General features: G+C 41.9%; 1 protein-coding gene across 1 annotated transcript in view; it reads right to left on the reverse strand.

Annotated features, from left to right (window-relative positions):
• Positions 1-22,211: 22,211 nt before the first annotated feature.
• Positions 22,212-24,454, reverse strand: part of LOC130273074 (phosphatidylinositol 5-phosphate 4-kinase type-2 alpha) — a 137,641-nt gene continuing 135,398 nt past the window's right edge. The window contains exon 10 of the mRNA XM_056519274.1: positions 22,212-23,271. Within this exon, the coding sequence (XP_056375249.1) occupies positions 23,191-23,271 (81 nt within the window). The 3' untranslated portion in view covers positions 22,212-23,190. The remainder of the gene's footprint in view (positions 23,272-24,454) is intronic.

Below are 24,454 nucleotides of genomic sequence, written 5' to 3' on the forward strand. Positions count from 1 at the left end.
GGGGGGGGGGGGACACGTTTTGGTCAAAAAGTGCGCTAAGAGCCTCCATTTTTTGACAAAGAATGCTGCTGCAACCTTCTATTTTGTAATATATATATATATGTGTATACATATATATCAATTAGCAGTCCTTATATGTAAACATTTGGGTAAGAAGTGTGTCTCTAATATAATATTAATAATATAATATAAAAATATGTTCTACATAAGCATACTATTTTATGTCAATGTCTGAACAAAGATTTTGTAAATATAATAGAAACTGTCCAAAATCAGTAAAGAATAGCCCCTCTTGATGCGAATACCACTATGTTGGGAACTTTCCAGCTGTCCATCAATGAGCTGCCAGACTTTCCTCTGATGTCAATGACCAGAATTTGTCTTTTTTTATTTTAAAGTAAAACAGTTAAAGTAGATTAATTTATCTTTAAAAAAAAAATAAAATACAAACATATAAAAAAGGCAAAGAGTAAAAAACTAGAAGCAAGAGAAAATTGTTAACCAGGTGCATGAAAATATAAACACAATTTTATTGCAAAATTCTTTCCAGTGTATCCAAATATAACATGTTGAGAAGTGATGTGTGTGATCTGTGTCATGGGCGACAGATGAGCTGTAAACTCTGATTTACACGTCAGACCTGAAGGGTTTCGCAGCGGGGTCATCGGGAGGGCAGGAGAAGACACAAGACGTCTCTCCACCAATAGGCAACCGATTGTTTGTGAATGGGATTCCAAATACTGAAGGCTTTATGTGGCCAGTGTGCGACTTCTTCCCAGAACAACCCATGTGCTCAGCAGTTTCTCTTCATATCCCAACCAGTCTTTCCCCCTGAACAAGACGTTACACAAGTACCAATTTTGATGCTCAAATAAAAGTGTTTTCAACTTTTCCCCTCATCATTCTATTCTCAATACCCCATAATGACAAAGTGAAAACAGAATATCAGAATTGTTTTAACTCATTTATTTAAAAGGAAAAACAAGAATTTTTTTCAGATACTGTGTAGGACACTTAAAGGGGTATTCCAGGAAAAAACTTTTTTTTTTTATATATATCAACTGGCTCCAGAAAGTTAAACAGATTTGTAAATTACTTCTATTAAAAAATCGTAATCCTTTCAGTACTTATGAGCTTCTGAAGTTTAGGTTGTTCTTTTCTGTCTAAGTGCTCTCTAATGACACGTGTCTCGGGAAACGCCCGGTTTAGAAGAGGTTTGCTATGGGAATTTGCTTCTAAAATGGGCGTTTCCCGAGACAAGTGTCATCATAGAGCACTTAGACAGAAAAGAACAACCTAAACTTCAGAAGCTCATAAGTACTGAAAGGATTAAGATTTTTTAATAGAAGTAACTTACAAATCTGTTTAACTTTCTGGAGCCAGTTGATATATATGGAAAAAAAAAGTTTTTTCCTGGAATACCCCTTTAAAATTTAGCTCCGGCTTCTCCCAATTTTCTTGATAATCTCGGAGATGTTTCTAGACCTGGATTGAAGTCCCCTATGGTAAATTCAGCTGATTGGATGGGATATGGAAAGATACAGCCCTGTCTATATAATGTCTCACAGCTGACAATGTATATCAGAGGAAAAACCAAGCAGAACACTGGTGAGGCCTCACTTGGAGTATTGTGTGCAGTACTGGAGGCCGTGTCTCCAGTAGGATATAGATACTCTAGAGAGAGTCCAGAGAAGATACTAAACTAGTACAGTGACCCCCCCGACCTACGATGGCCCCGACATACGATCATTTCAACATACGATGGCCTCTCAGAGGTCGTCGCATGTTGAAGGCAGCATCAAAATACAATGCTTTTGTATGTCGGGGCCATCGCATAAACGGCTATCCGGCAGCGCAGACTGCTTCAGCTGCCACCGGATAGCCGCTTACGGTGCCCCATGTGGTCCGCTGACGATCACTTACCTGTCCTCGGGGCTCCGGAGCATCCTCTTTGGGATCCCCTGCATCGTCGGCGCTCTCCATCGTCGTCATCACGTCGCTGCGCGCGCCGTCCCGTCATCCAATAGGAGCGGCGTGCGTAGCGACGTGATGGCGGTAACTGAGAGCAAGGATGCCGGGGAAGCAGAGGCCTTGCCGGAGCGTCGGGGACACCCTGGGGACACGGCGACAGCGATGGAGGGTGACATCCGGGGCAGCGGTGACGGTCCGGAGCGGCGGGGACACGTGAGTATAACCTCCAATACCAGTGTGGTCTTCAACCTGCGGACCTCCAGATGTTGCAAAACTACAACTCCCAGCATGCCCGGACAGCCGTTGGCTGTCCGGGCATGCTGGGTGTTGTAGTTTTGCAACATCTGGAGGTCCGCAGGTTGTAGACGACTGTCCTATACTTTACATTGCACGGATCCCTCAACATACAATGGTTTCAACAAACGATGGTCCATTTGGAACGGATTACCATCATATGTTGAGGGACCACTGTACATGGATTGCAGGATAAAACTTACCAGGAAAGGTTAAAGGACCTTAAAGGAAAACGGTAACCCGTTCACCCGCACTATAACCCGATACACCGGGTTATACTGCGGGTGAACAGGAGACCGATGCGGGGTCTAGGACTGCTATACCAACCTGCAGTCCGGAGGCCCGGTCCTCCGAAGGTCACCCTCTTCCAGCGTTGACTTGCACTTTGAGGCAGGCCCGACGGCTCGATTTAAATATTCATAAGCGCCGGTCATGTGAGCGCTCAGTAGGCACGAGGGACCTTTGGAGGATCAGGGCTCCGGACTGCAGATAGGTATAGCAGTCCAAGACCCCGCATCGGTCTCCTGTTCACCCGCATTATAACCCGGTGTACCATTTTCCTTTTACATGTATAGCTTGGAAGAAAGAAGAGACAGAGGGGATATGATAGAGACTTTTAAATACATAAAGGGAATCAACACGGTAAAGGAGGAGAGGAGATTTAAAAGAAGAAAAACTACCACAAGAGGACATAGTTTTATATTAGAGGGGCAAAGGTTTCTGCAGTAATATCAAGAAGTATTACTTTACTGAGAGAGTAGTGGATGCATGGAATAGCCTTCCTGCAGAAGTAGTCGCTGCAAATACAGTGAAGGAGTTTAAGCATGAATGGGATAAGCATTAGGCTATCCTTCATATAAGATAGAGATAGGTATAAGGCTATCATTCATACAAGATAGGGATAGGTATAAGACTATCCTTCATATAAGATAGAGATAAGCATAAGGCTATCATTCATATAAGATAGGGATAGGCATAAGACTATCCTTCATATAAGATAGAGATAGGCATAAGGCTATCATTCATATAAGATAGGGATAGGTATAAGGCTATCCTTCATATAAGATAGAGATAGGCATAAGGCTATCCTTCATATAAGATAGGGATAGGTATAAGGCTATACTTCATATAAGATAGGGCCAGGGACTATTGATAGGATTCAGATTATTGGGCAGACTAGATGGGCCAAATGGTTCTTATCTGCTGCTATGTTTCTATGAGGAGGAAAGAACTGCCTGTAGAACTCAGAGACAGGCATCTAAAGGAGAGGGGATAAGATGTCTGATTGCGTCTGGCCACTGGGACCCCCACAACCTACGGGCCGTAACCCATTTATGTTCCGAACGCCAGCTTCGGGCGGCCGTGTTCGTGACGACACAGCCGCCACACCAACTCCCATAGACATAAATGGAGAGGGCATGGCAGGACATCACTGGAGATTGCAGAGGGTCCCAGTGGCCACACCCCCAACGATCAGACACCTTATCCCATATCATTTGGATAGGGGATAAGATGTCTAGGTGCGGAAAACCCCTTTAAAAGGATCTGCAGAGAAGAATGGCAGAAAATCCAAAAATCCAGGTGTGTAAATCTTCTGGCCTCATTCCCAAGAAGACTGGAGGCTGTAAACGCTGCCAAAGGGGCTTCAACAAAGTCCTGAGTATGAATACTTATGTCACTGCAATATTTAAGTTTTTTCTTTTCATTACATTTGCAAAGATTTCTAACATTCTGTTTTCACATGCTGAATGATAGGGGGAAACTTGATTTTTTTTACATTTAGCACAAGGTTGTAATAAACAAAATGCCAATAATGTGAAAGGGCCTGAAGACTTTCAGAATGCATTGTATGTTAAAGGGGTACTCCGCCCCTAGACATCTTATCCCCTATCCAAAGGAACCCCCGTGATCTCTCCTGCAGCACCCTGGTGCACGGAGCGAACATTGTTCCGTGCCTTATGACTGGCTATGCAGGGGCCGGAGGCTCTTGACAAGTCTATGGGAGGGGGCAAAGTTCACTCCGTGCACCAGATAACAGGGGGTGCTGTAGGAGAGATCACGGGGGTTTCCAGTAGCGGGACCCCCACAATCAGAAATATTATCCCCTATCCTTTGGATAGGGGATAAGATGTCTAGGGGGAGTACCCCTTTAAGTATCCCTGATACACCTGGACACACCAATACATTAATAAATTATAGCTCCAAGTAGAAGGAACATGTTGGATGAGCCTACGGCATCCTACTCCTGTGGTGATGGATTTTAGGTGCTCTCTAATCCTAAAATTTAGGTTCGGGATCGTCTTCCCTATATAGGAATGGCCACATACACAGGTGACAACATGAACCACATATTTGGATTTACAGGTTAGGAAATCTCTCACCTGCCACTTTATCCCCCCCTAGGGTAACACTCTTTGCTTCCGAATTGTGGGGGCACTGCTGACACTGCTTATACTTGAAGTTACCTTGGGGTCTCTCTCCAGCCAACCAGTGCACCTTCTTCTGTGCTGTGCTGTGCACCACCGATATCCAAGGGACAGTGAGGGACTGTGCCGGGGACCTAAGGCTGGAGAGAGACAAGGGAGTGAGTGTGCTCTGAAGCTGCAGCAGTGCCAGCTGCTTTCTACCAGTGTTTTGTGCCACATTAATACATTACAATTTAAACAAACCTAGTCAAATTCCACTTTCTATGTATAGCTATTCTATTGTAATGTTATATGGTAGCTGAAAATGCATTAGGCATAACATTGGATACGTAGATATATAACAAAATAGATTGATGTAAAAAATATAGTATATATAGATAATAAGATAGGAAGAGTGATAGATAGATATGAGATAGATAGATATAGAGTAGATAAAGATATAATGTAATATTACCTGCTACTAGGAGAATAGTGTGGCTCACGAATATTCGCAATGCGAATTTTATTCGCGAATATCGCATATTCGTGAATTCACGAATATTCGCGAAAATAGCACTATAAATTCGTAATTACGAATATTCGTATTATTTTTTTACTTTATTTTTTCACAGTACACATCACAGTGATCATCCCTCTCTGCTTCCAGCTTGTGTGGTATAAAGAAGGTTCTAATACTACTGTGCGTGCGAATTTTCGCATATGCGAATATTCGCTTATACTCATTTTATATATGCTAATTTTCTCATATGTTAATTTATGAGGATATTACGAATATGCGAATATTCGCGAATATATGACGAATATTCCTCCATATATTCGCGAATATTCGCGATTTCGAATATGGCCTATGCTGCTCAACACTATAGGAGAACCTTCCATTCTGTCGCTGACAGGGTTAATAACTTCTGTTCTAGGATTTGGATGGAGCTCATAAGGGGGCTAAGAGGTTCTTTCTGGATCTTGCATCTTGGGAAACCCCAGGCAATGACTTTCAGATTCCGTCTTTATTATATATTTACTAATGGTTTGATAGTTATTCCAGTTATGTTTTATCCATTAGAGGGGCAGTGTATGGGGCCCCCCAGGCGACTGATTTACGCCGTTGCTCATAGCGCTGTAAGGTGAGTTGGGTATTTAATTTATGGAGTTAACAAACACATTCACCAGGAAGTTCTAGTCATTCTCATTTCCCCTGATGTGTCCTGGGTGGTCTATGTGGTTCTACAAAATTACCAAAATATAAAGGAAAAATTTGTGTTCTGTCATTTTCTTGTTAGGAAAAGCTAGATAGAAAGATAGAATGATAGAAACATAGAATGTGTCGGCAGATGAAAACCATTTGGCCCATCTAGCCTGCCCAATAATCTGAATCCTATCAATAGTCCCTGGCCCTATCTTACATGAAGGATAGCCTTATACCTATCCCTATCTTACATGAAGGATAGTCTTATACCTATCCCTATCTTATATGAAGGATAGCCTTATACCTATCCCTATCTTATATGAAGGATAGTCTTATACCTATCCCTATCTTACATGAAGGATAGTCTTATACCTATCCCTATCTTATATGAAGGATAACCTTATGCCTGTTCCTATCTTATATGAAGGATAACCTTATGCCTATCCCTATCTTATATGAAGGATAGTCTTATACCTATCCCTATCTTATATGAAGGATAGTCTTATGCCTATCCCTATCTTATATGAAGGATAGCCTTATGCCTATCCCTATCTTATATGAAGGATAGCCTTATGCCTATCCCTATCTTATATGAAGGATAGCCTTATACCTATCCCTATCTTATATGAAGGATAGTCTTATACCTATCCCTATCTTATATGAAGGATAGCCTTATGCCTATCCCTATCTTATATGAAGGATAGCCTTATACCTATCCCTAGCTTATATAAGGGATAGCCTTATACCTATCTCTATCTTATATGAAGGATAGCCTTATGCCTATCCCTATCTTATATGAAGGATAGCCTTATACCTATCCCTATCTTATATGAAGGATAGCGTTATACCTATCTCTATCTTATATAAGGGATAGCCTTATGCCTATCCCTATCTTATATGAAGGATAGCCTTATGCCTATCCCTATCTTATAGGAAGGATAGCCTTATACCTATCCCTAGCTTATATAAGGGATAGCCTTATACCTATCTCTATCTTATATGAAGGATAGCCTTATGCCTATCCCTATCTTATATGAAGGATAGCCTTATACCTATCCCTATCTTATATGAAGGATAGCGTTATACCTATCTCTATCTTATATAAGGGATAGCCTTATGCCTATCCCTATCTTATATGAAGGATAGCCTTATGCCTATCCCTATCTTATATGAAGGATAGCCTTATGCCTATCCCTATCTTATATGAAGGATAGCCTTATACCTATCCCTATCTTATATGAAGGATAGCGTTATACCTATCTCTATCTTATATAAGGGATAGCCTTATACCTATCTCTATCTTATATGAAGGATAGCCTTATGCCTATCCCATGCATGTTTAAACTCCTTCACTGTATTTGCAGCGACCACTTCTGCAGGAAGGCTATTCCATGCATCCACTACTCTCTCAGTAAAGTAATACTTCCTGATATTACTGCAGAAACCTTTCCCCTCTAATATAAGACTATGTCCTCTTGTGGGTTTTTTTCTTCTTCTTTTAAATCTCCTCTCCTCCTTTACCATGTTGATTCCCTTTATGTATTTAAAAGTCTCTATCATATCCCCTCAGTCTCTTCTTTCTTCTATACATGTTAAGGTCCTTTACCCTTTCCTGGTAAGTTTTATCCTGCAATCCATGTACTAGTTTAGTATCTTCTCTGAACTCTCTTTAGAGTATCTATATCCTACTGGAGACACGGCCTCCAGTACTGTGCACAATACTCCAAGTGAGGCCTCACCAGTGTTCTGTACAGCGGCATGAGCACTTCTCTCTCTACAGCTTATACCTCTCCCTATACACCCAGGCATTCTGCTAGTGTTTCCTGCTGCTCTATTAGATAGATAGATAGATAGATAGATATGAGATAGATATATAAATAGATATGAGATAGATAATAGATAGATAGATAATAGATAGATATGAGATAGATAGATAGATAGATATTAGATAGATATGTGATAGATAGATAGATAGATAATAGATAGATATGAGATAGATAGATAGATAGATATGATATATATAGATAAATAGATAGATTAGATAGATAGATAATAGATAGATAATAGATAGATATGAAATAGATAGATAGATATGAGATAGATAATAGATAGATATGTAATAGATAGATAATAGATAGATATGAGATAGATAATAGATAGATAGATACAGACAAGACAGACAGGCAGGTAGGTATATAGATATAAGTAAATAGCTTGAAAATGGCGATGAGAGGTCGCAGAAATGTTGCTCTGTATACACTGGAATGATGCAATAAATCTTAACCTTTTTTGCACCTACTTCTTGTGTGCTGAAACCATTGATCAATGATTCTGCCGCTTGATTGCTCATACCTGGATCTCAGGCACGGAGCAGTCATTCGGCGATCGGACAGCATGGAGGCAGGCAGGGATCCTCCCGCTGTCCTGTAAGCTGTTCGGGATGCCGTGATTTCATTGCAGCGATCCGGAACAGCTCTCTGAGCTAACCAGCATTGCTTTACTTCAACTTTGAATGCCGCGTCTAAAGGGTTAATAGCGCGCAGCACTGCGATCAGTGCCGCAGGCTATTAGCCACGGGTCCTGCCTGTTGTTAGAGGTCGTGCCCGACCCCCTATGATGTGCCGTGGCCCCGCGTTATAGACAGGGAGTGGGCTGGGGGCGTATAGGTACACCCTCCAACCCCAAGGAGTTAAATATGCAGAAATGTGACATAAACGCGCCAAACATGCATCAACAACTAAGCCAACTTATAGAAGGTGCAAACTTAGAGAATCTAAAATGTACCTGAGCCCGAGTCGCTAATTTGTTATATTCCGGCTATCACGCCCCCTCCCATAGGCTTGCATTGAGGGGGCGGGGCGTGACATCACAAGGGGGCGGAGTTGAGACATCACAATACCACGGCCTCGGGGTCATGAGGCTTCAGACACAGAGCGATCATCGCTTCGTGCAGCTGAGACAGGTAAGTGCTCCGTTCCCACCTCCACGGACTTGACTGAAATTGTCTTTAAAGGGGTACTCCGGTGAAAACCTTTTTTCTTTTAAATCAACTGGTGGCAGAAAGTAAACATATTTGTAAATTACTTCTATTAAAAAATCTTAATCCTTCCAGTACTTATTAGCTGCTGAATCCTACAGAGGAAATTCCTTTCATTTTGGAACATTGATGACCTCACGAGCACAGTGCTCTCTGCTGACATCTCTGGCCATTTTAGCAACTATGCATAGCAGATGTATGCTAAGGGCAGCATGGTGGCTCAGTGCTTAGCACTGCTGCCTTGCAGTGCTGTGGAATTGGGTTCAAATCCCACTAAGGACAACAATAAATGAAGTATTATTATTATAATAATGTCAGCAGAGAGAACTGTGCTCGTGATGTCATCAGAGAGCATTCCAAAAAGAAAAGAATTTCCTCTGTATTATTCAGCAGCTAATAAGTACTGGAAGGATTAAGATTTTTTAATAGAAGTAATTTACAAATATATTTAACTTTCTGCCACCAGTTGATTTAAAAGAAAAAAGGTTTTCACCGGAGTACCCCTTTAACCTCCACCAGTAAGTAAAACAAGACGATTGTCCAGTTCCATACCAATTATGTTTATTTTACTTTGTTTAATTTAAAATTGGGAATAGGGGGATGATTGAAACTTTTATTAGAAAAGGGGCTAATTCACATTTATTAACACTTTTTCTCCCAATAGAAAACTACCATATTTTTCGCCCTGTAGGACGCACCGGCGTATAAGACGCACCCTATTTTTAGGTGCAAAATCTAAAAAATGAAAGATTTTGAACCCAATAGTGATCTTCAACCTGCGGACCTCCAGATGTTGCAAAACTACAACTCCCAGCATGCCGGGACAGCCGTTGGCATAGGAGGTAATACTCATGTGTCCCCGCCGCTCCGGACCCGTCACCGCTGCCCTGGATGTCGCTCCATTGCTGTCGCCGCGTCCCCGTCGCTCCGACGCACGTACACTCCGACGAGGAAGGAGAGCGCCGGCCATACAGGGGATCCCTGAACGGAGAAGACACCGAGGAGGCAGGTAAGGTCCCTCCCGGTGTCCTGTAAGCACTTTCCCTTCAGACACGGCGGTCAGCTTTGATCGCCGCGTCTGAAGGGTTAATACAGGGCATCACCGCGATCGGTGATGTCCTGTATTAGCCGCGGGTCCGGGCCGTTGATGGCCGCAGGGACCGCCGCAATAGGGGTGTATTCGCCGTATAAGACGCACCGACTTTCCCCCCCCAGTTTTGGGGAAGAAAAAGTGCGTCTTATACGGCGAAAAAATACGGTATTTCATGCTGTTACATGTTTACACTACTGAAAAAGATGACAGCGATTGACCTGAATTTATAACCAGCTGCAAGACATTTCTTATATTTTTTGTAGCATCTACTGCAGAGGGGCCATTTAACAGGTCCAGCTACTCCACAAAAATACAGAGAAACATTTGATTGGATATAACACATTGTTACTGTATGCTATATAATCCAATCACTGAATTTCCTATAGCAGTGTTTCCAAACCAGGGTGCCTCCAGCTGTTGCAAAACTACAACTCTCAGCAAGCCCGGGCAGGGTAAACACTGCTAAAGGTCCAGGTTTATTAAAAAGCAACTGAGCTATGAAGCAAAGACGAAATACAAGTGATATAAAGAATACTTTATAAAGGATGGTGATCTTGGCAATACTTATTATTATCGCTTATTTTCTCAGAACCCTGGAATGTGTATTTTCTTCAATTTTATTCAATTAACTTAGTTTTACGTCAAAAGATCTGTGTTGGGAATTCTGTAATCTGAATAAAGAATGTTCACTGTTGTGTTATTGAGAATCTTCTTCAGGATAGGTTGTTTGTCTCCCCCTTGTGGCCAGGTATGTTGGCTGCACCAAAGACAAAGGTTGTGTCTATTGTACAAGGAACTACTGAAGAAAGCGGTCTGGGTATGATGGAAGTTGTAATTTCGCAACAGCTGAAGAGACGCGGATTGGGGAACACTGCTCCAAAATAACATATTGTAGCAGCTCCGGTCCTTGTAGATTCTGGGTCCTCATGGGCAGGTCCCTCTATTTCTCTTTATAATTATAAATATTTTTAATATAGGTTTGTTTGCTTTTTACATGTTCAGATAAATCATCTTTTTTCTAACCTTTATGTCACTACCTTCACTAGTTGGAAGGTTATATAGCAGTGGTCTCCGAACTTTATACCTCCAGATGCTGCAAAACTACAACTCCCAGCATGCCCAGACAGCCGTTGACTGGTTCATAGTTTGGAGACCACTGCCATAGAGTAACAAAACATGCTGTTTTGCAAGTACCAATGCCATACAATAAATGTATCAAAGTGTATATGATAGAGTTAGGCTAGGATTCCACTTGGTTTTTTTCCAATGTTATTTTCTCTGAAAAAACGCCAGTGCAATTTCCTGCGTTGGACATTTTTTCTGGCGTTTTTGCATTTTAGTTGAAATTGGCCACATTTTTGGCCCCTTTGGTGTTTTTTTCAAAATGTGTTGGGTACCAAAAAAAAAAAAAAAAAAAGGATGCAGTAGGGATTATTTCGGAAATTTTTTATAAATGAACTTTTAATAAATTTTTAATAAAGTGTGTTTCCCTTTTTTTTCTCTCAATTTTTTTTATTTTTTAAATTTTTTGGGTAGTACTACTACTCACAGCATGGAACAGACTGTTCCATGATGGGAGTAGTAGTACCTGTACTAATAGACATATCGCGCGATGCGATGCGACCCGATGCGATCGTCCATAATATAGCAGAGATGCGAAGCGCCTCTATACAGCGCTCGCATCTCTGCGCTATACTCCGGCCAGTGACGGGAATAGAACATCACTCATTCTATTCTATGATGTTCTATTCATATCACTGGCCGGAGTATAGTGCAGAGATACAAGCGCAGGAGAAAGCCAATCCGCAACTCTGCAATAGATAGGACGATCGCATCGGGTGCCAGGAGTGACACTTGCTGTGATCTGTCCTTAACTGCGGGTACTACTACTCCCAACATGGAGCACACTCTACTCCATGTTGGAAGCTGTAGTACCTGCAGTTAAGGAAAGATCACAGTGGATGTCACTCCTGACACCCACTGTGATCCTCCTGTATAATGTATAGATGCGGCGGACGCTCTTCTATGGTCCCCTGCACTGCCATATATATACACCTATTTATATTTCCCACAGAGAGTTGTGATTTGCTCGAACCATCTGGCCAATCACAGCTCTCTCCAGGAAATATGAATAGGTGTGTATATATGGCAGCGCAGGGGACCATAGAAGAACGGCCGGCCACGTCTATACATTATGCAGGAGGATCGCAATGGACCTGGGGCGATCTGTCAATTAGTACAGGTACTACTATTCCCATCATGGAACAGTGTGTACCACCCAAAAAATAAAGAAAAAAAAGTGAAACACACACACTACATTTTTATTATTGTTGGCTATGTTTTTAGTGCCCTGTCCGCCCACATAAATTCATCCCTGTTTAAAAATGTATAAAAATGTTGTTAAAAAAAAGATACATTTCATTAAATACAACTTTTTCCATCACTACTGTATCTTTTTTTATTAATTTTTTATGGTACCCTACTAAATGTTATTAAAAAAAGGTATCTCCATCACTTTTTTGGATCGCTAAAGTCCAAAACAGAAAAACGCCACAATTTCATGGAAAAAAACCACCATAGGCTCAACATGCTGCGATTTTGCAAGACCGCCAAGGAGCTGAAAAACGCCAAAAAAGAGTGAAAAAACGCCAAAAGGATAAAAAAAAAAAAAAAAAAAAACGCCAAACTGAAAAATGGCAAGTGGAAATATAATTTTTTAATTTCTCATTGATTTACAGCTAACATCTGGTCGCAGCGTTTTTTGGCAAAAAAAAAACACCATGCGGCAGAATTGTCATTCCCCCCCCCCCCCCAAAAAAAAACAAGTGGCATTCCAGCCTAAAGCCTCTTTGACAAGACCACCCCTTATCCAGACCAGATTTCATTTGCCCATTCATTGTGCACAGTAGACATCCTTCTTTAAGAAGACCACCTCCCTAGAAGACCATTTATTATGTAATTTGGGGGGGGGGGGGGTCTTCTCAAAGAGGTTTTTACTATATATATTTAATAAATATTATATAACAAAATTATATATATATATATATATATATATATATATATATACACACACACATATACAGTATATCTTTTTTTTACTTAAAAATAAGGGTCAATAGAAGAATTTGGTGAAATAAAATAGGATAACACATAGAAGCAAAATCAGCTAATATAATACAATTACACTGCATGTCATTTATCTGTATATATACGCATACGGTAGTGTGAAAAGATATTTGCTTCATTTCTAATTTCTTCTATTTTTCATATATGTTTGCAAATGTTTCAGGTCATATTACTTCAAATATTAGACAAAAGTATCTCAAGTAAAGACAAAATGCTATTTTAAAATAATGATTTTATTAATTAAAGGAAAAATGCTGTCTAGCCCTAACCGGCCCTTTGTGAAAAAGTTACCTACTAAATTTAAATGACAATTCAATTCAATTTCCCCTGTCACCCCCAGACAGGATCACAGTCAGACCTGTTGAATCTAAACATCTCTTACACATGTAGCGTTCACCATCTTGTGCACCTCATTTTTCTGCAGCACACGGTGGGTTTATGGCTATTTTCACAAATCACAGTAAAAATAGTGGAATTTTACAGCAATTTGTGCTGTTTTTACCATAGTTTTAGGGAAATAGTGGTAACATTGCAATGGTACTGCTTATTAAAAAACACTAATGCCACATTTTACCACAATCATAAAAATTGTGTAAAGGTACGGTCCCACGCTGCACAAAATCTGCTGCTGCAGCGAGACATACGCTGCGTAATCCCCGATCACAATACACACAGGCAAATAAGGAAAAGGAGAAAAAGAGGACAGCGTGTCGTGTAATCATGTGGGCAATAATTCCCAAATGGACTCCAGTTATGAATTGTGCTCACCTGGGGTATATCTTGATACGTGCAGATCACTCCTCCGTATGGGGTCAGACGATCGATCTCGGGCTGCAGCCTGCAGGATCTGGCTGAACACTTGATAGGAGGCCGGCAGAGAAACGGGTTGATAGTGGCGGAGAAAAATGTGATCTACGATGGTGCTGCCCTTCAGAGACCAAATAGTTTAAAGGGAAAACGGTCACCCGTTCACCCGCACTATAACCTGATATACCAGGAGCCCCGATCCTCCCAAGGCCCCCCTCTTCCAGCACTGACTTGCGCTTTGAGGTGGGCCCGCCGGCTAGATTTAAATATTCGTAAGCGCCGATCACCTGAGCACTCAGAAGGCATGAGCGCTAACATAACCAGCGCTTCAGAATATTTAAATCAAGCGGTCCTGCCTCAAAGCGCAAGTCAGCGCTGGAAGAGGGGGACCTTCGGGGGATCGGGGTGCCGGACTGCAGGTTGGTATAGCATTCCGAGACCCCGCATCGGTCTCCTGTTTACCCGCACTATAACCTGGTGTATCGGGTTATAGTGCAAGTGAACTGGTGACCGTTTTCCTTTAAAGTATCCATCACATTTATTGGCACATAAATATGAATGGCAGACATCCAAGACACGTTTCGGGGGCAGGTTCCCCCTTTCTCATTTCTGCAATTGAGAAAGGGGGAACCTGCCCCCGAAACATGTCTTGCATGTCTGCCCTTCATATTTATGTAATAAATGTGATTGATATTGTGGTGTCCCAGTACAGGATATGGTCCCGTATGGTCCTTCTGTCCCGTCAGGTTGAGTCCCTGTCTGTCCCCAGGGCTCTCCTACAGTATCTCCCCCTGTGTATATAGGTTTCCCATAAAAGGGTTTTCACATATTGGGTTAAGGACCTTTATTGTTAGTCACATGATTATGTTTAAGTCACATGTTTAAGTCATATGATTGTTACCCAGAGAACCCAGTGACCAGGTGACCTGTCTAGTGACCTATGGGCTCCTTGCACAGCCCCCCTATATAAGATGGGGAGGAGCTGCAATCTCCCTCTTAGCTCATTGCTACTTCTGCTGAGGTCCAGTCCAGTCCAGTGTTCCGGTATCAGTGTCCAGAGCATTGGAGGCCTCAAGCCGAAAGTCTGCAGACACCTATCAATTGCAAGTAAGCTAAAGTCATCATCAAGTCAGTCATGTCAAGTCTACTGTCTATTCAATGTGGCCTGCAAGTCACACAAAGCTGCGAGGTCCCCCTGTGTCACTGGCCACCTCTCTGGGATACTGGCTGAACTGTATAGGCTGTACCATCTGCCTAACCTCAGTAAAAGATACTGTTACCCTTAACCTGGCCTTGGACTCTTTATTGCCTCTGCCTGACCTAGGACTAGCGGTACTACCTTCGAGTGGTTATATAGGAAAACCATGCCCTGGCATCACGAACACGAAGGGGGTTAATACCATCTACCCCTTGGGCACTAACATCTGCCCCGCATCTACCTCATTACACCCGTGGCTCACCACAATATTTTTTAAACTGGATTGATATCTATTTGGTCTCTAAAAGGCAGCGCCATCGCAGATCACAATTTTCTCAGCCACTATCAACCATACACACAGGGCTTTCTGATGCATCGGTCAGATTTGATATGTGAGGCCTACTGGGATTGTTTACTTCATAAAGAGAATCTGTCCGCAGCATCACTGACACTAACCTGTTCGTTCACTTAGATTTATCAAACCCTGTACAAAGGAAAAGTTGCCCAGTTGCCCATAGCAACCAATTAGATTGCTTCTTTCATTTTTAACAAGGCCTCTTAAAAGAAGCGATCTGATTGGTTGCTATGGGCAACTGGTCAACTTTTCCTCCGTACATGTTTTGATAAATCTCCCCCACTACTGTGTTCCCCTTTTTACAATCTCTTGCTCTGTGGCTTCCTTGTTCCTTTATGTTTTTTTCCTTAATATACTAATTAGCCGACTTAGTGCCCTCAGGGCATTCCCAAGTGCAACCTGACATCCAGCCTGCTACATAAAATACATTCTCTTGTGAGAGGAAATATTTTACGTTCTGCTACCTTCCGGTGAGTACCGCACATGCGCCGCTTCCAGGATACACCCAGTCAGAAAGTAAAATCTCTCCTCTCATGAGCGATTTCACAGGGGAAGGGTTATGAATATTCATAAGACAGCCCAGATTGAGGAGGAAGGGGACTGGACGTCAGGGTGCACTTAGGAACGCTCCGAGTGCACCAAGCCAGCATATTAAGAAAAAAAAACATAAAGGAACAAGGAAGCCACAGATCGAAAAAAAAAGATAAACACCCTCGTCATCAGGGTCACCTGCACTACAAGCTTCTACCAACAGGTTAGTGCGGGTGACGCTGATGACAGATTCCCTTTAGGATGCATTCAAATGTGCATATTTTCTGCTGCAGATCTGCTGTAGCAGAGTTTGTAACCCATTTAAGTCTATGGGCAGCAAAATCTACAGCAAAAAATTAAGCACGTGTGAACATGCCCATAGGGTAGGTTCCCACGGACGGATCTGCAGAATATTTTATGCTGTGGATCTGCCAATGATGGATCATTGTGCCTCCGTCTGTGCATGCTTGCCGCGTGCATGCGCAGTATACTAGCACACATCGCAGACGCTCCCCCCTGCTGCCTAAGCTACGCAGAGAGCAGCCAAAATGTGTGTGCGCTGTGACTCACACATCGCAGCATGTCTGCTCGTAGCGGCGGATTGCCGCTATGAGCAGGCACAGATGGAGGCCCAATGTAAGGGTTGATTGTCGGCAGATCAGTCCGCGTGAACGTACCCTTAGGGTACAACAGACAAGAAAGAATGGTATGTCCGGCATTGCTTCTATACAAGCTCGGGGCAGGTTTTATATGTTCTGCTACAGGTTGCATTTATTCATATGTAAAGATAATTAGTGGTGCTCTGTCCAAAGATAGTCCCAAGGTTATACTTTAGTAGTAGAAATGAAAAGACGGCACCCACTGGATCTATGTATTTTCTTCTTTATTGGCGATATACTCACATCACTTTAGGGAGACATACATACAAGGATGAGGCTACAGCAGCTGTTTCGCACGGTTTAGTGCTTCATCAGGCCTCTCAGGCACGAGACTGTGCGAAACGGCTGCTGTAGCCTTTGTATACTCCCTGTATGCCCCCCCCCCCCCCAAAGTAATGTGAGTATACCTCCAATAAAGAAGAAAATACGAAGATCCGGTGAATGCCGTCTTTTCATATCTACTACTAAAGTATATACCCTTAGGGTACTTTACATCTACAGGATCTGCTGCATATTTTGCTACTCATTAACTTCAATGGGTAGCAAAATCACCTGCAGAAAACATGCAGCAGATGCTGAATGTGTGAACGTTCCCTTACAGTGGGAGTCCAAAGGCAGCAAGTGAACAGTGGGTTGTTGGAGTTGATGTGTTGGAAGCAGAATAAATGGGCAAGTGTAAAGATCTGTGTAAAATGGCCAAATTGTGATGGCAAGATGACTGGGTCAGAGCATCTCTAAAATGGCCAGTCTTATGGGGTGGTCCCAACATACAGTGGTTAGTACCTACCAAAAGTAGTCCAATGAAGGACAACCAGTCAACTGCTCATAGGCACCTGAGACTCATTGATGCTCTGGAGGAGTGAAGGCGAAACAATCTGCCCTGATCCCACAGAAGAGCTACTATAGAGCAAAAATGCTGGTTACTGCTGGCTGTGATGAAAAGATGTCATCTGACACTGAATCACAGCTCGCTATTAGAGATGAGCGAACTTACAGTAAATTTGATTCCTCACAAACTTCTCGGCTCGGCAGTTGATGACTTATCCTGAATAAATTAGTTCAGCTTTCAGGTGCTCCGGTGGGCTGGAAGAGGTGGATACAGTCCTAGGAGAGAGTCTCCAGCCACCGGAGCACCTGGAAGCTGAACTAATTTATGCAGGATAAGTCAGCAACTGCCGAGCAGAGAAGTTCGTGACGAATCGAATTTACTGTAAGTTCCCTCATCTCTACTCGCTATGTATAGGGCCATGATGACTCAGCAGCACCACCACAGGTGTAATAAAGAACTATATAGTGCCTGTTCAAATCAATTTGATTTCTTAGTAATGCAGGACAGGTCTGACTTATTAGTAATATCTATACGCCATATTTATAATTGTCCTAATATAGCTTTATTCTGCCTGTTTTATTCTATTTTATAGTATTAGGAGTATATATTTTGATTGGGGAGACATACAAGATTTAAAGGGGTATTACCGTGGAAAACCTTTTTTTTATTTTTTTAATCAACTGGTGCCAGAAAGTTAAACAGATTTGTAAATTACTTCTATTAAAAAAATCTTAATACTTCCAGTACTTTTTAGCGGCTATATCCTACAGAGGAGATGCTTTTCTTTTTGGATTTCTCTGATGTCACGACCACAGTGCTCTCTGCTGACCTCTGCTGTCCATTTTTGGAACTGTCAACAGCAGGAGAAAATCCCCATAGAAAACATGCTGCTCTGGACAGTTCCTAAAATGGACAGCAGAGCTCAGCAGAGAGCACTGTGGTCGTGACATCAGACAAATCCAAAAAGATAAGCATTTGCTCTGTAGTATACAGCCCATAAAATGTATTGGACGTATTAAGATTTTTTTAATAAAAGCAATTTCCTAATCTGTTTAACTTTCTGGCATGTTGTTTTAAATAAAAAAACAAAAAAAAACAAAAACGTTTTCCATGTACACCTCCCAAAATATAAATAGATAAATATATCCTTATACATTTAGTAACAAAAAAAAAAAGTGATTAGTGATAGATTTTTTTTTTCACTTTCCTTTGTTACATAATGTATGAGGATATTATTTTGTAGCATGCTTACCTTTCAATTTTTCCTTTATTCCAGTAGTCTTCAAATTGTGGCAATCCAGTTGTTGGCTGTCAGGGCATGCTGGGAGTTGTAGTGTTGCAAAATCTGGATGGCCACAGTTTAGAGACCAATGGTTTATTCCATTGGCCTTCATGCATTAATGTTTCTGATGTAATGACTAGGACCTGTGATGCCACTATGGACCCAGGCTCTTTGCAGCTGGCTACATCATAATGGAGGACACATCATTGTGTTGTGATAATAACATAGAGCTGCTTTTTTTTTTCAATGGGGCAAATATGGGGTTTTTGTTTATTCTGGAAATCCATGAACTATTCCCAGTTCTGAATATATAGTGTGCGGTAAGCGATAAGGCTGCAGAGCTTGCACGATCAGATGATAGGCAGGGGGGTTCCGGGAGTCATACCGATCCGATCCTAAGGATATGTCATCAACATATCAGTCAAGGAAAACCCCTTTAGTCCCTTGGGATCAGCTGGTTTGATCATTGGAAACTTCAAAAGGCTTTGAATTGTATTAAAAGGGTTGTCTCATCTTATCTCTGCTCAGTTGCTGCTGTCCACTCACACTTCCGGGACTGCTGGTGGACGGGGCTGAGGTCAGAGACAGGTCATTTGCTTCTGTGTTTGACAGCTCCCAAGCTATAGTACTATGCCTGCAGCTGTCAGACATGATAAATGTGCTAAGATAAGCCTAAGCCGACCAGGAGCAGCTCCGACCAGGGAGAGACGTCACCACTGCTTCTAAAGCAGAGCTGGTGGACAGAAACCAAGACATATCTATAGACATATCTATAGAACCAGACAAGATTGCTAAATGAAGCCAATTACAAACTTGTTTATGCTGTCGTATTCCACACATAGAGACATGATTCAGGAGATGGGAATACCCCTTTAACGTTGCATAATCAAGTCTTTTAGTGCACAAGCTGTTTTGGCTCCAAGAGGACAAGGGACCATACCCTCACTCAATAACATCTATTTGCCCTACTTGCATGAAATTAATGGTTGTCCTAATACTCCAGCTGTTATGAAACTACAATGAGACTCTACAGCTGCCATGTATATTATAAAATAGATCAGTGTCCCCCAAGCAGTGTGCCTCCAGCTGTTGCAAAACTACAGCTCCCAGCATGCCCGGACAGCCCTTGGCTGTCCGGGCATGCTGGGAGCTGTAGTTTTGCAACAGCTGGCAGCACACTGCTTGGGAAAACGGCAATAGATCCAACCAACAACTGTGCCCATAAGGCACATTAATCAGTCTTTAGTCCTTCACCCATAAAACTTAACGTTTATTATACTCATAAATTTTAAAATAAATTCGAGGGTACAGTTAAAAAACGCAACCAAAACCACTGATAATTAATCACTATCCTCTCCAGTAAATATTATGAATCCTGTTCTTGTCATGAACTAGTTTATATGGTGCTATACAGCTGGAGAGATATATATTTAGCACTGACTAGGAGCTTTGTGTGTGTTTATAGGACAATTACACCTGCAGTGTGTTTTAGCCTCTATTGCTTTTGTTCTCAGTCAGTGGATATTGGTGCCATTAAAATCTAACTCTGCTGCCTCCTACATGTTTCGCCACTCTGCGTGGCTTTCTCAAGGGTGAGATATAGCAGACTGAGCACCCTTGTGTCTGTTGGGCTTTATAAGCCCTCTGTGTATTAGGTCACGTTCAATCAGATGTTGTATTGTCGCATTTTACGTGTCATGCCAATCACATATATTAGCACAGTTTCATAATTCCTCTTTATACAATCACATATCCTGATATATTACCTGCTTCAGTTGGTAATAGTAAAGTCCCGGTCCAGGGCTCCGTTCCCGGGTCGCACCCGTGAGTGCGCACGCCTGCGCCTCACCCGGCCAAACCCGGAGCTGACGGAGCACATCGATTCTTAATGGTCCAGCATACAATCACTATACCGCATGTCAGGGGCCTTTGCAATAGACCATACAGTGATCGCATTGCGCATGACATACGGTACAGACCAAAAGTTTGGACACACCTTCACATTCAGAGTTTTCTTTATTTTCATGACTATGAAAATTGTAGATTCACATTGAAGGCATTAAAACTATAAATTAACACATCACATATGGAATTATGAGCATAACAAAACAGTGTGAAACAACTGAAAATATGTCATATTCTAGGTTTTTCAAAGTAGCCACCTTTTGCTTTGATTACTGCTTTGCACACTCTTGGCATTCTCTTGTTGAGATTCAAGAGGTAGTCACCTGAAATGGTTTTCACTTCACAGGTGTGCTGGTGTGGAGGAGGAGGTGTGATGGTGTGGGGGTGCTTTGCTGGTGACACTGTTGGGGATTTATTCAAAATTGAAGGGATACTGACCCAGCATGGCTACCACAGCATCTTGCAGCGGCATGCTATTCCATCCGGTTTGCGTTTAGTTGGACCATCATTTATTTTCCAACAGGACAATGACCCCAAACCCACCTCCAGGCTGTGTAAGGGCTATTTGACCAAGAAGGCGAGTGGTGGGGTGCTGCGCCAGATGACCTGGCCTCCACAGTCACCGGTCCTGAACCCAATCAAGATGGTTTGGGGTGAGCTGGACCACAGAGTGAAGGCAAAAAGGGCCAACAAGTGCTAAGCATCTCTGGGAACTCCTTTAAGACTGTTGGAAGACCATTTCAGGTGACTACCTCTTGAAGCTCATCAACAGAATGCCAAGAGTGTGCAAAGCAGTAATCAAAGCAAAAGGTGGCTAGAACCTAGAATATGACATATTTTCACACTTTTTTGTTATGTCTATAATTCCACATGTGTTAATTCATGGTTTTGATGCCTTCAGTGTGAATCTACGATTTTCATAGTCATGAAAATAAAGAAAACTCTGAATGAGAAGGTGTGTCCAAACTTTTGGTCTGTACTGTAGGTGTTAGAAATATTATCACTCTGTTCTCCACTGCATTGTGTCGTAGCGATTGCATTATATACCATAATGTCACATATCTAGAGAATACATGGCTTGATGGAAATCCTATATGGAAACTATTAAGAATAAATTATGAACCATATTTACCATCAAGCCATTTATTTTCTAGATGCAGTGGAGAGCAGAATGATAATTTATGAGTATAATAAACGTTAAGTTTTATTGCTGAAGGACTAAAGAGGGATTAATGTGCCTTATGGGCACAATTGTTGGTTGGTTCAAATATACCCTTCCCTTCCTCGTGGGGCACACTTTCTGTTGGTTAACTGCAATAGATAGTACCGTACTTTATAAATCCCAATACCTAGTTCTTAGGTTTTTTTTATGCGGTTTCAAGTTGTTTTTATTAATTTACTGGTAATATTGTAACAGAAATCAGGGAAAAACGTAACCTTGTAAGCCTTATCTAAGGACGAAAAAAAATAAAAATTTAGCAAGACGTTAAAAGCATCTGGAGACCGAATCCACTGCATTGTTCGATGCTGTATTTCTTTTTTTGGTAACACATAAATTGAAAAAGTCTATTGAACATACTGAATACAGACATGAAATATCACAGACTGAGAACATGTAGAGAAAATGCCCTCAAGTTACAATGTAAACAGTTGTTCTTTACCAATCTCCAAAGATGGCCTATAGAAGAATCAACAGGTTATTGGTTCTTGGTCTAAAAACTATGCAAGCAAGGATGTCTCAGTAACATTTAAGTGGATGGTAGGGCGACGCTTTCCGAAAAAACGACAACGCGATCCCTGTTCAAAGTGAAGTGCAGATTATTGTGGCAAAAAAAGTGTAAAGACTCGTGTACATTGTCATTATGGCATCAATGCTCCCAAATTAAGCAGTCTCTCATCTGTGTAAAGAAAAAAAAAAATTTCCGCTCCATCCCAAATCCACTACCGCCACCAAGGTTTTCGCACGTGCATCAGTTCTCCTTAGTGATTTAGTGATGGTTTTTTCTTGCAGATCTTAAAACCTTCTCTCTTTTTCTTTTTGTATTATCTGCAATGAATACTGATAATCTAATAAAAAATAATAATAATAATAATAAAAATAAAATAAACTGATCTACAGTTTACTGTTTCATACCGACTTCACATGCACCTATCCCTGGTGGGTTCCATAGACTTCATTCACTGGTCTTTGCGTCTGTGCATTAGATATATAGATATATTTTTGTTTGTTTTTTGTGCAACTTTGTAAAGCAGATTCAGATTTCCTTCTTCAATGAAAACATCAAAAAGGAAAAGTAAAAAATAACTAGGACTATGCCAGGAAGCGACGGATATTCGTAAATTCCCCACATGGGTCATCTTTGCCAGAAGATGTAGTAGGTTTTCTTTGTCTGCATGGTGAGCATAGGTTACAGCACGGTCTGTCTGTCTTTCCACCCATATTGCATCAATGTCTGTCTCGTCTCCTAAAACCCTTCCTTGGTGTCAGAAGACGTTACGTCAGGATGTTGTTAATAAAGTCCAAGAAGCGCTTAGAATACTGTTCAGGATTTACGGTGGAGATCTCCGCACCGGCCTGCAAACAAAGAAATATTGAGGGATATAAACAACAATGGTATTGGTATCTATCCATCGCTCTCATCTCTCATATCTCTATCCCTATATACTGTATTGCTATATGTTTTAGCATAACTTTCGAACAGCTGGAGATATTTCCATCAAACTTGGTTGGTTCACTTTTCTGATATGTCAAAATATAGTACAGTTTAGGGATGCTTCCGCAGCCCTATTCAGAGATATATCGGAAGTCCCATGTAAGCCTATATGTCACCAGATTGCGTTAATCTGAGAGAAGATTTATTGCGGAATGAGAGAAGAGTGGTGGTGGTGGTGGGGGGGGATCGAACACATCAATGTGGGGACAGGGAGATTGTAGTGCTAGAGTGCCGGAAGGACGAGCAGCCTATCACTGTTGGAGCTTCAGGAGACTGTGAAATCTGGGTGGCACGCACTATGTGGGCCACTCAGCTTTTCCAGTTTCCTGAAGAGCTCCAATATGGCTGCTTTCTTTAGACTGTTGGGAAAGCTGGGAAGGTACTCTGAGCCCTGCATTGTGTACTGCTTGCAATCCAGCTTTTACAGTCTCATGAAGAGCTCCAATATGGCAAAGTAGGATTTAACTGGTGCAAGGGAAGGAAGAAAAGATTTATTGCAGGGTGAAAGAAGAGTGAGAAGGGGGAGAAAACATCAGTGCAGGAGTAAGGAGAGCTAAAAATATATCAGAGAGCGCTCCATAGCTTAAAACCGACTGGGTAGGCATTGGTAGAAGTATTCTATTTAAAGCCTCTTACCCCAGGTGGTTGTGTGAGCTCACACACAACAACAAACAGCGTATAAGGATTGTTAGAGCCCGGTCTGCAGCCTCCCAACCAAGTAGATAGAGACAAATGGGACTTCAAAGGTGCAGTGGGTCTTTTGCGGCGCTGACTCTGAACAGGCACATCAGGTGAGTATAAAAGGTTTATTAAAATGCAACGCGTTTCACCGCACACGCATGGCTTCATCAGCCATCAGGCCTGATGAAGCCGCACATGTGCGGTGAAACGCGTTGCTTTTTAATAAACCTTTTATACTCACCTGATGTGCCTGTTCAGAGTCAGCGCCACAAAAGACCCACTGCACCTTTCAAGTCCATTTGTCTCAGGAGTAAGGAGAGGGCATGGCAGAGCTGGAGCGCAGGGAAGATGAGCAGAATGCAT

The sequence above is a fragment of the Hyla sarda genome, chromosome 5 (genome assembly GCF_029499605.1).
Source record: "Hyla sarda isolate aHylSar1 chromosome 5, aHylSar1.hap1, whole genome shotgun sequence".
Classification (NCBI taxonomy): domain Eukaryota; kingdom Metazoa; phylum Chordata; class Amphibia; order Anura; family Hylidae; genus Hyla; species Hyla sarda.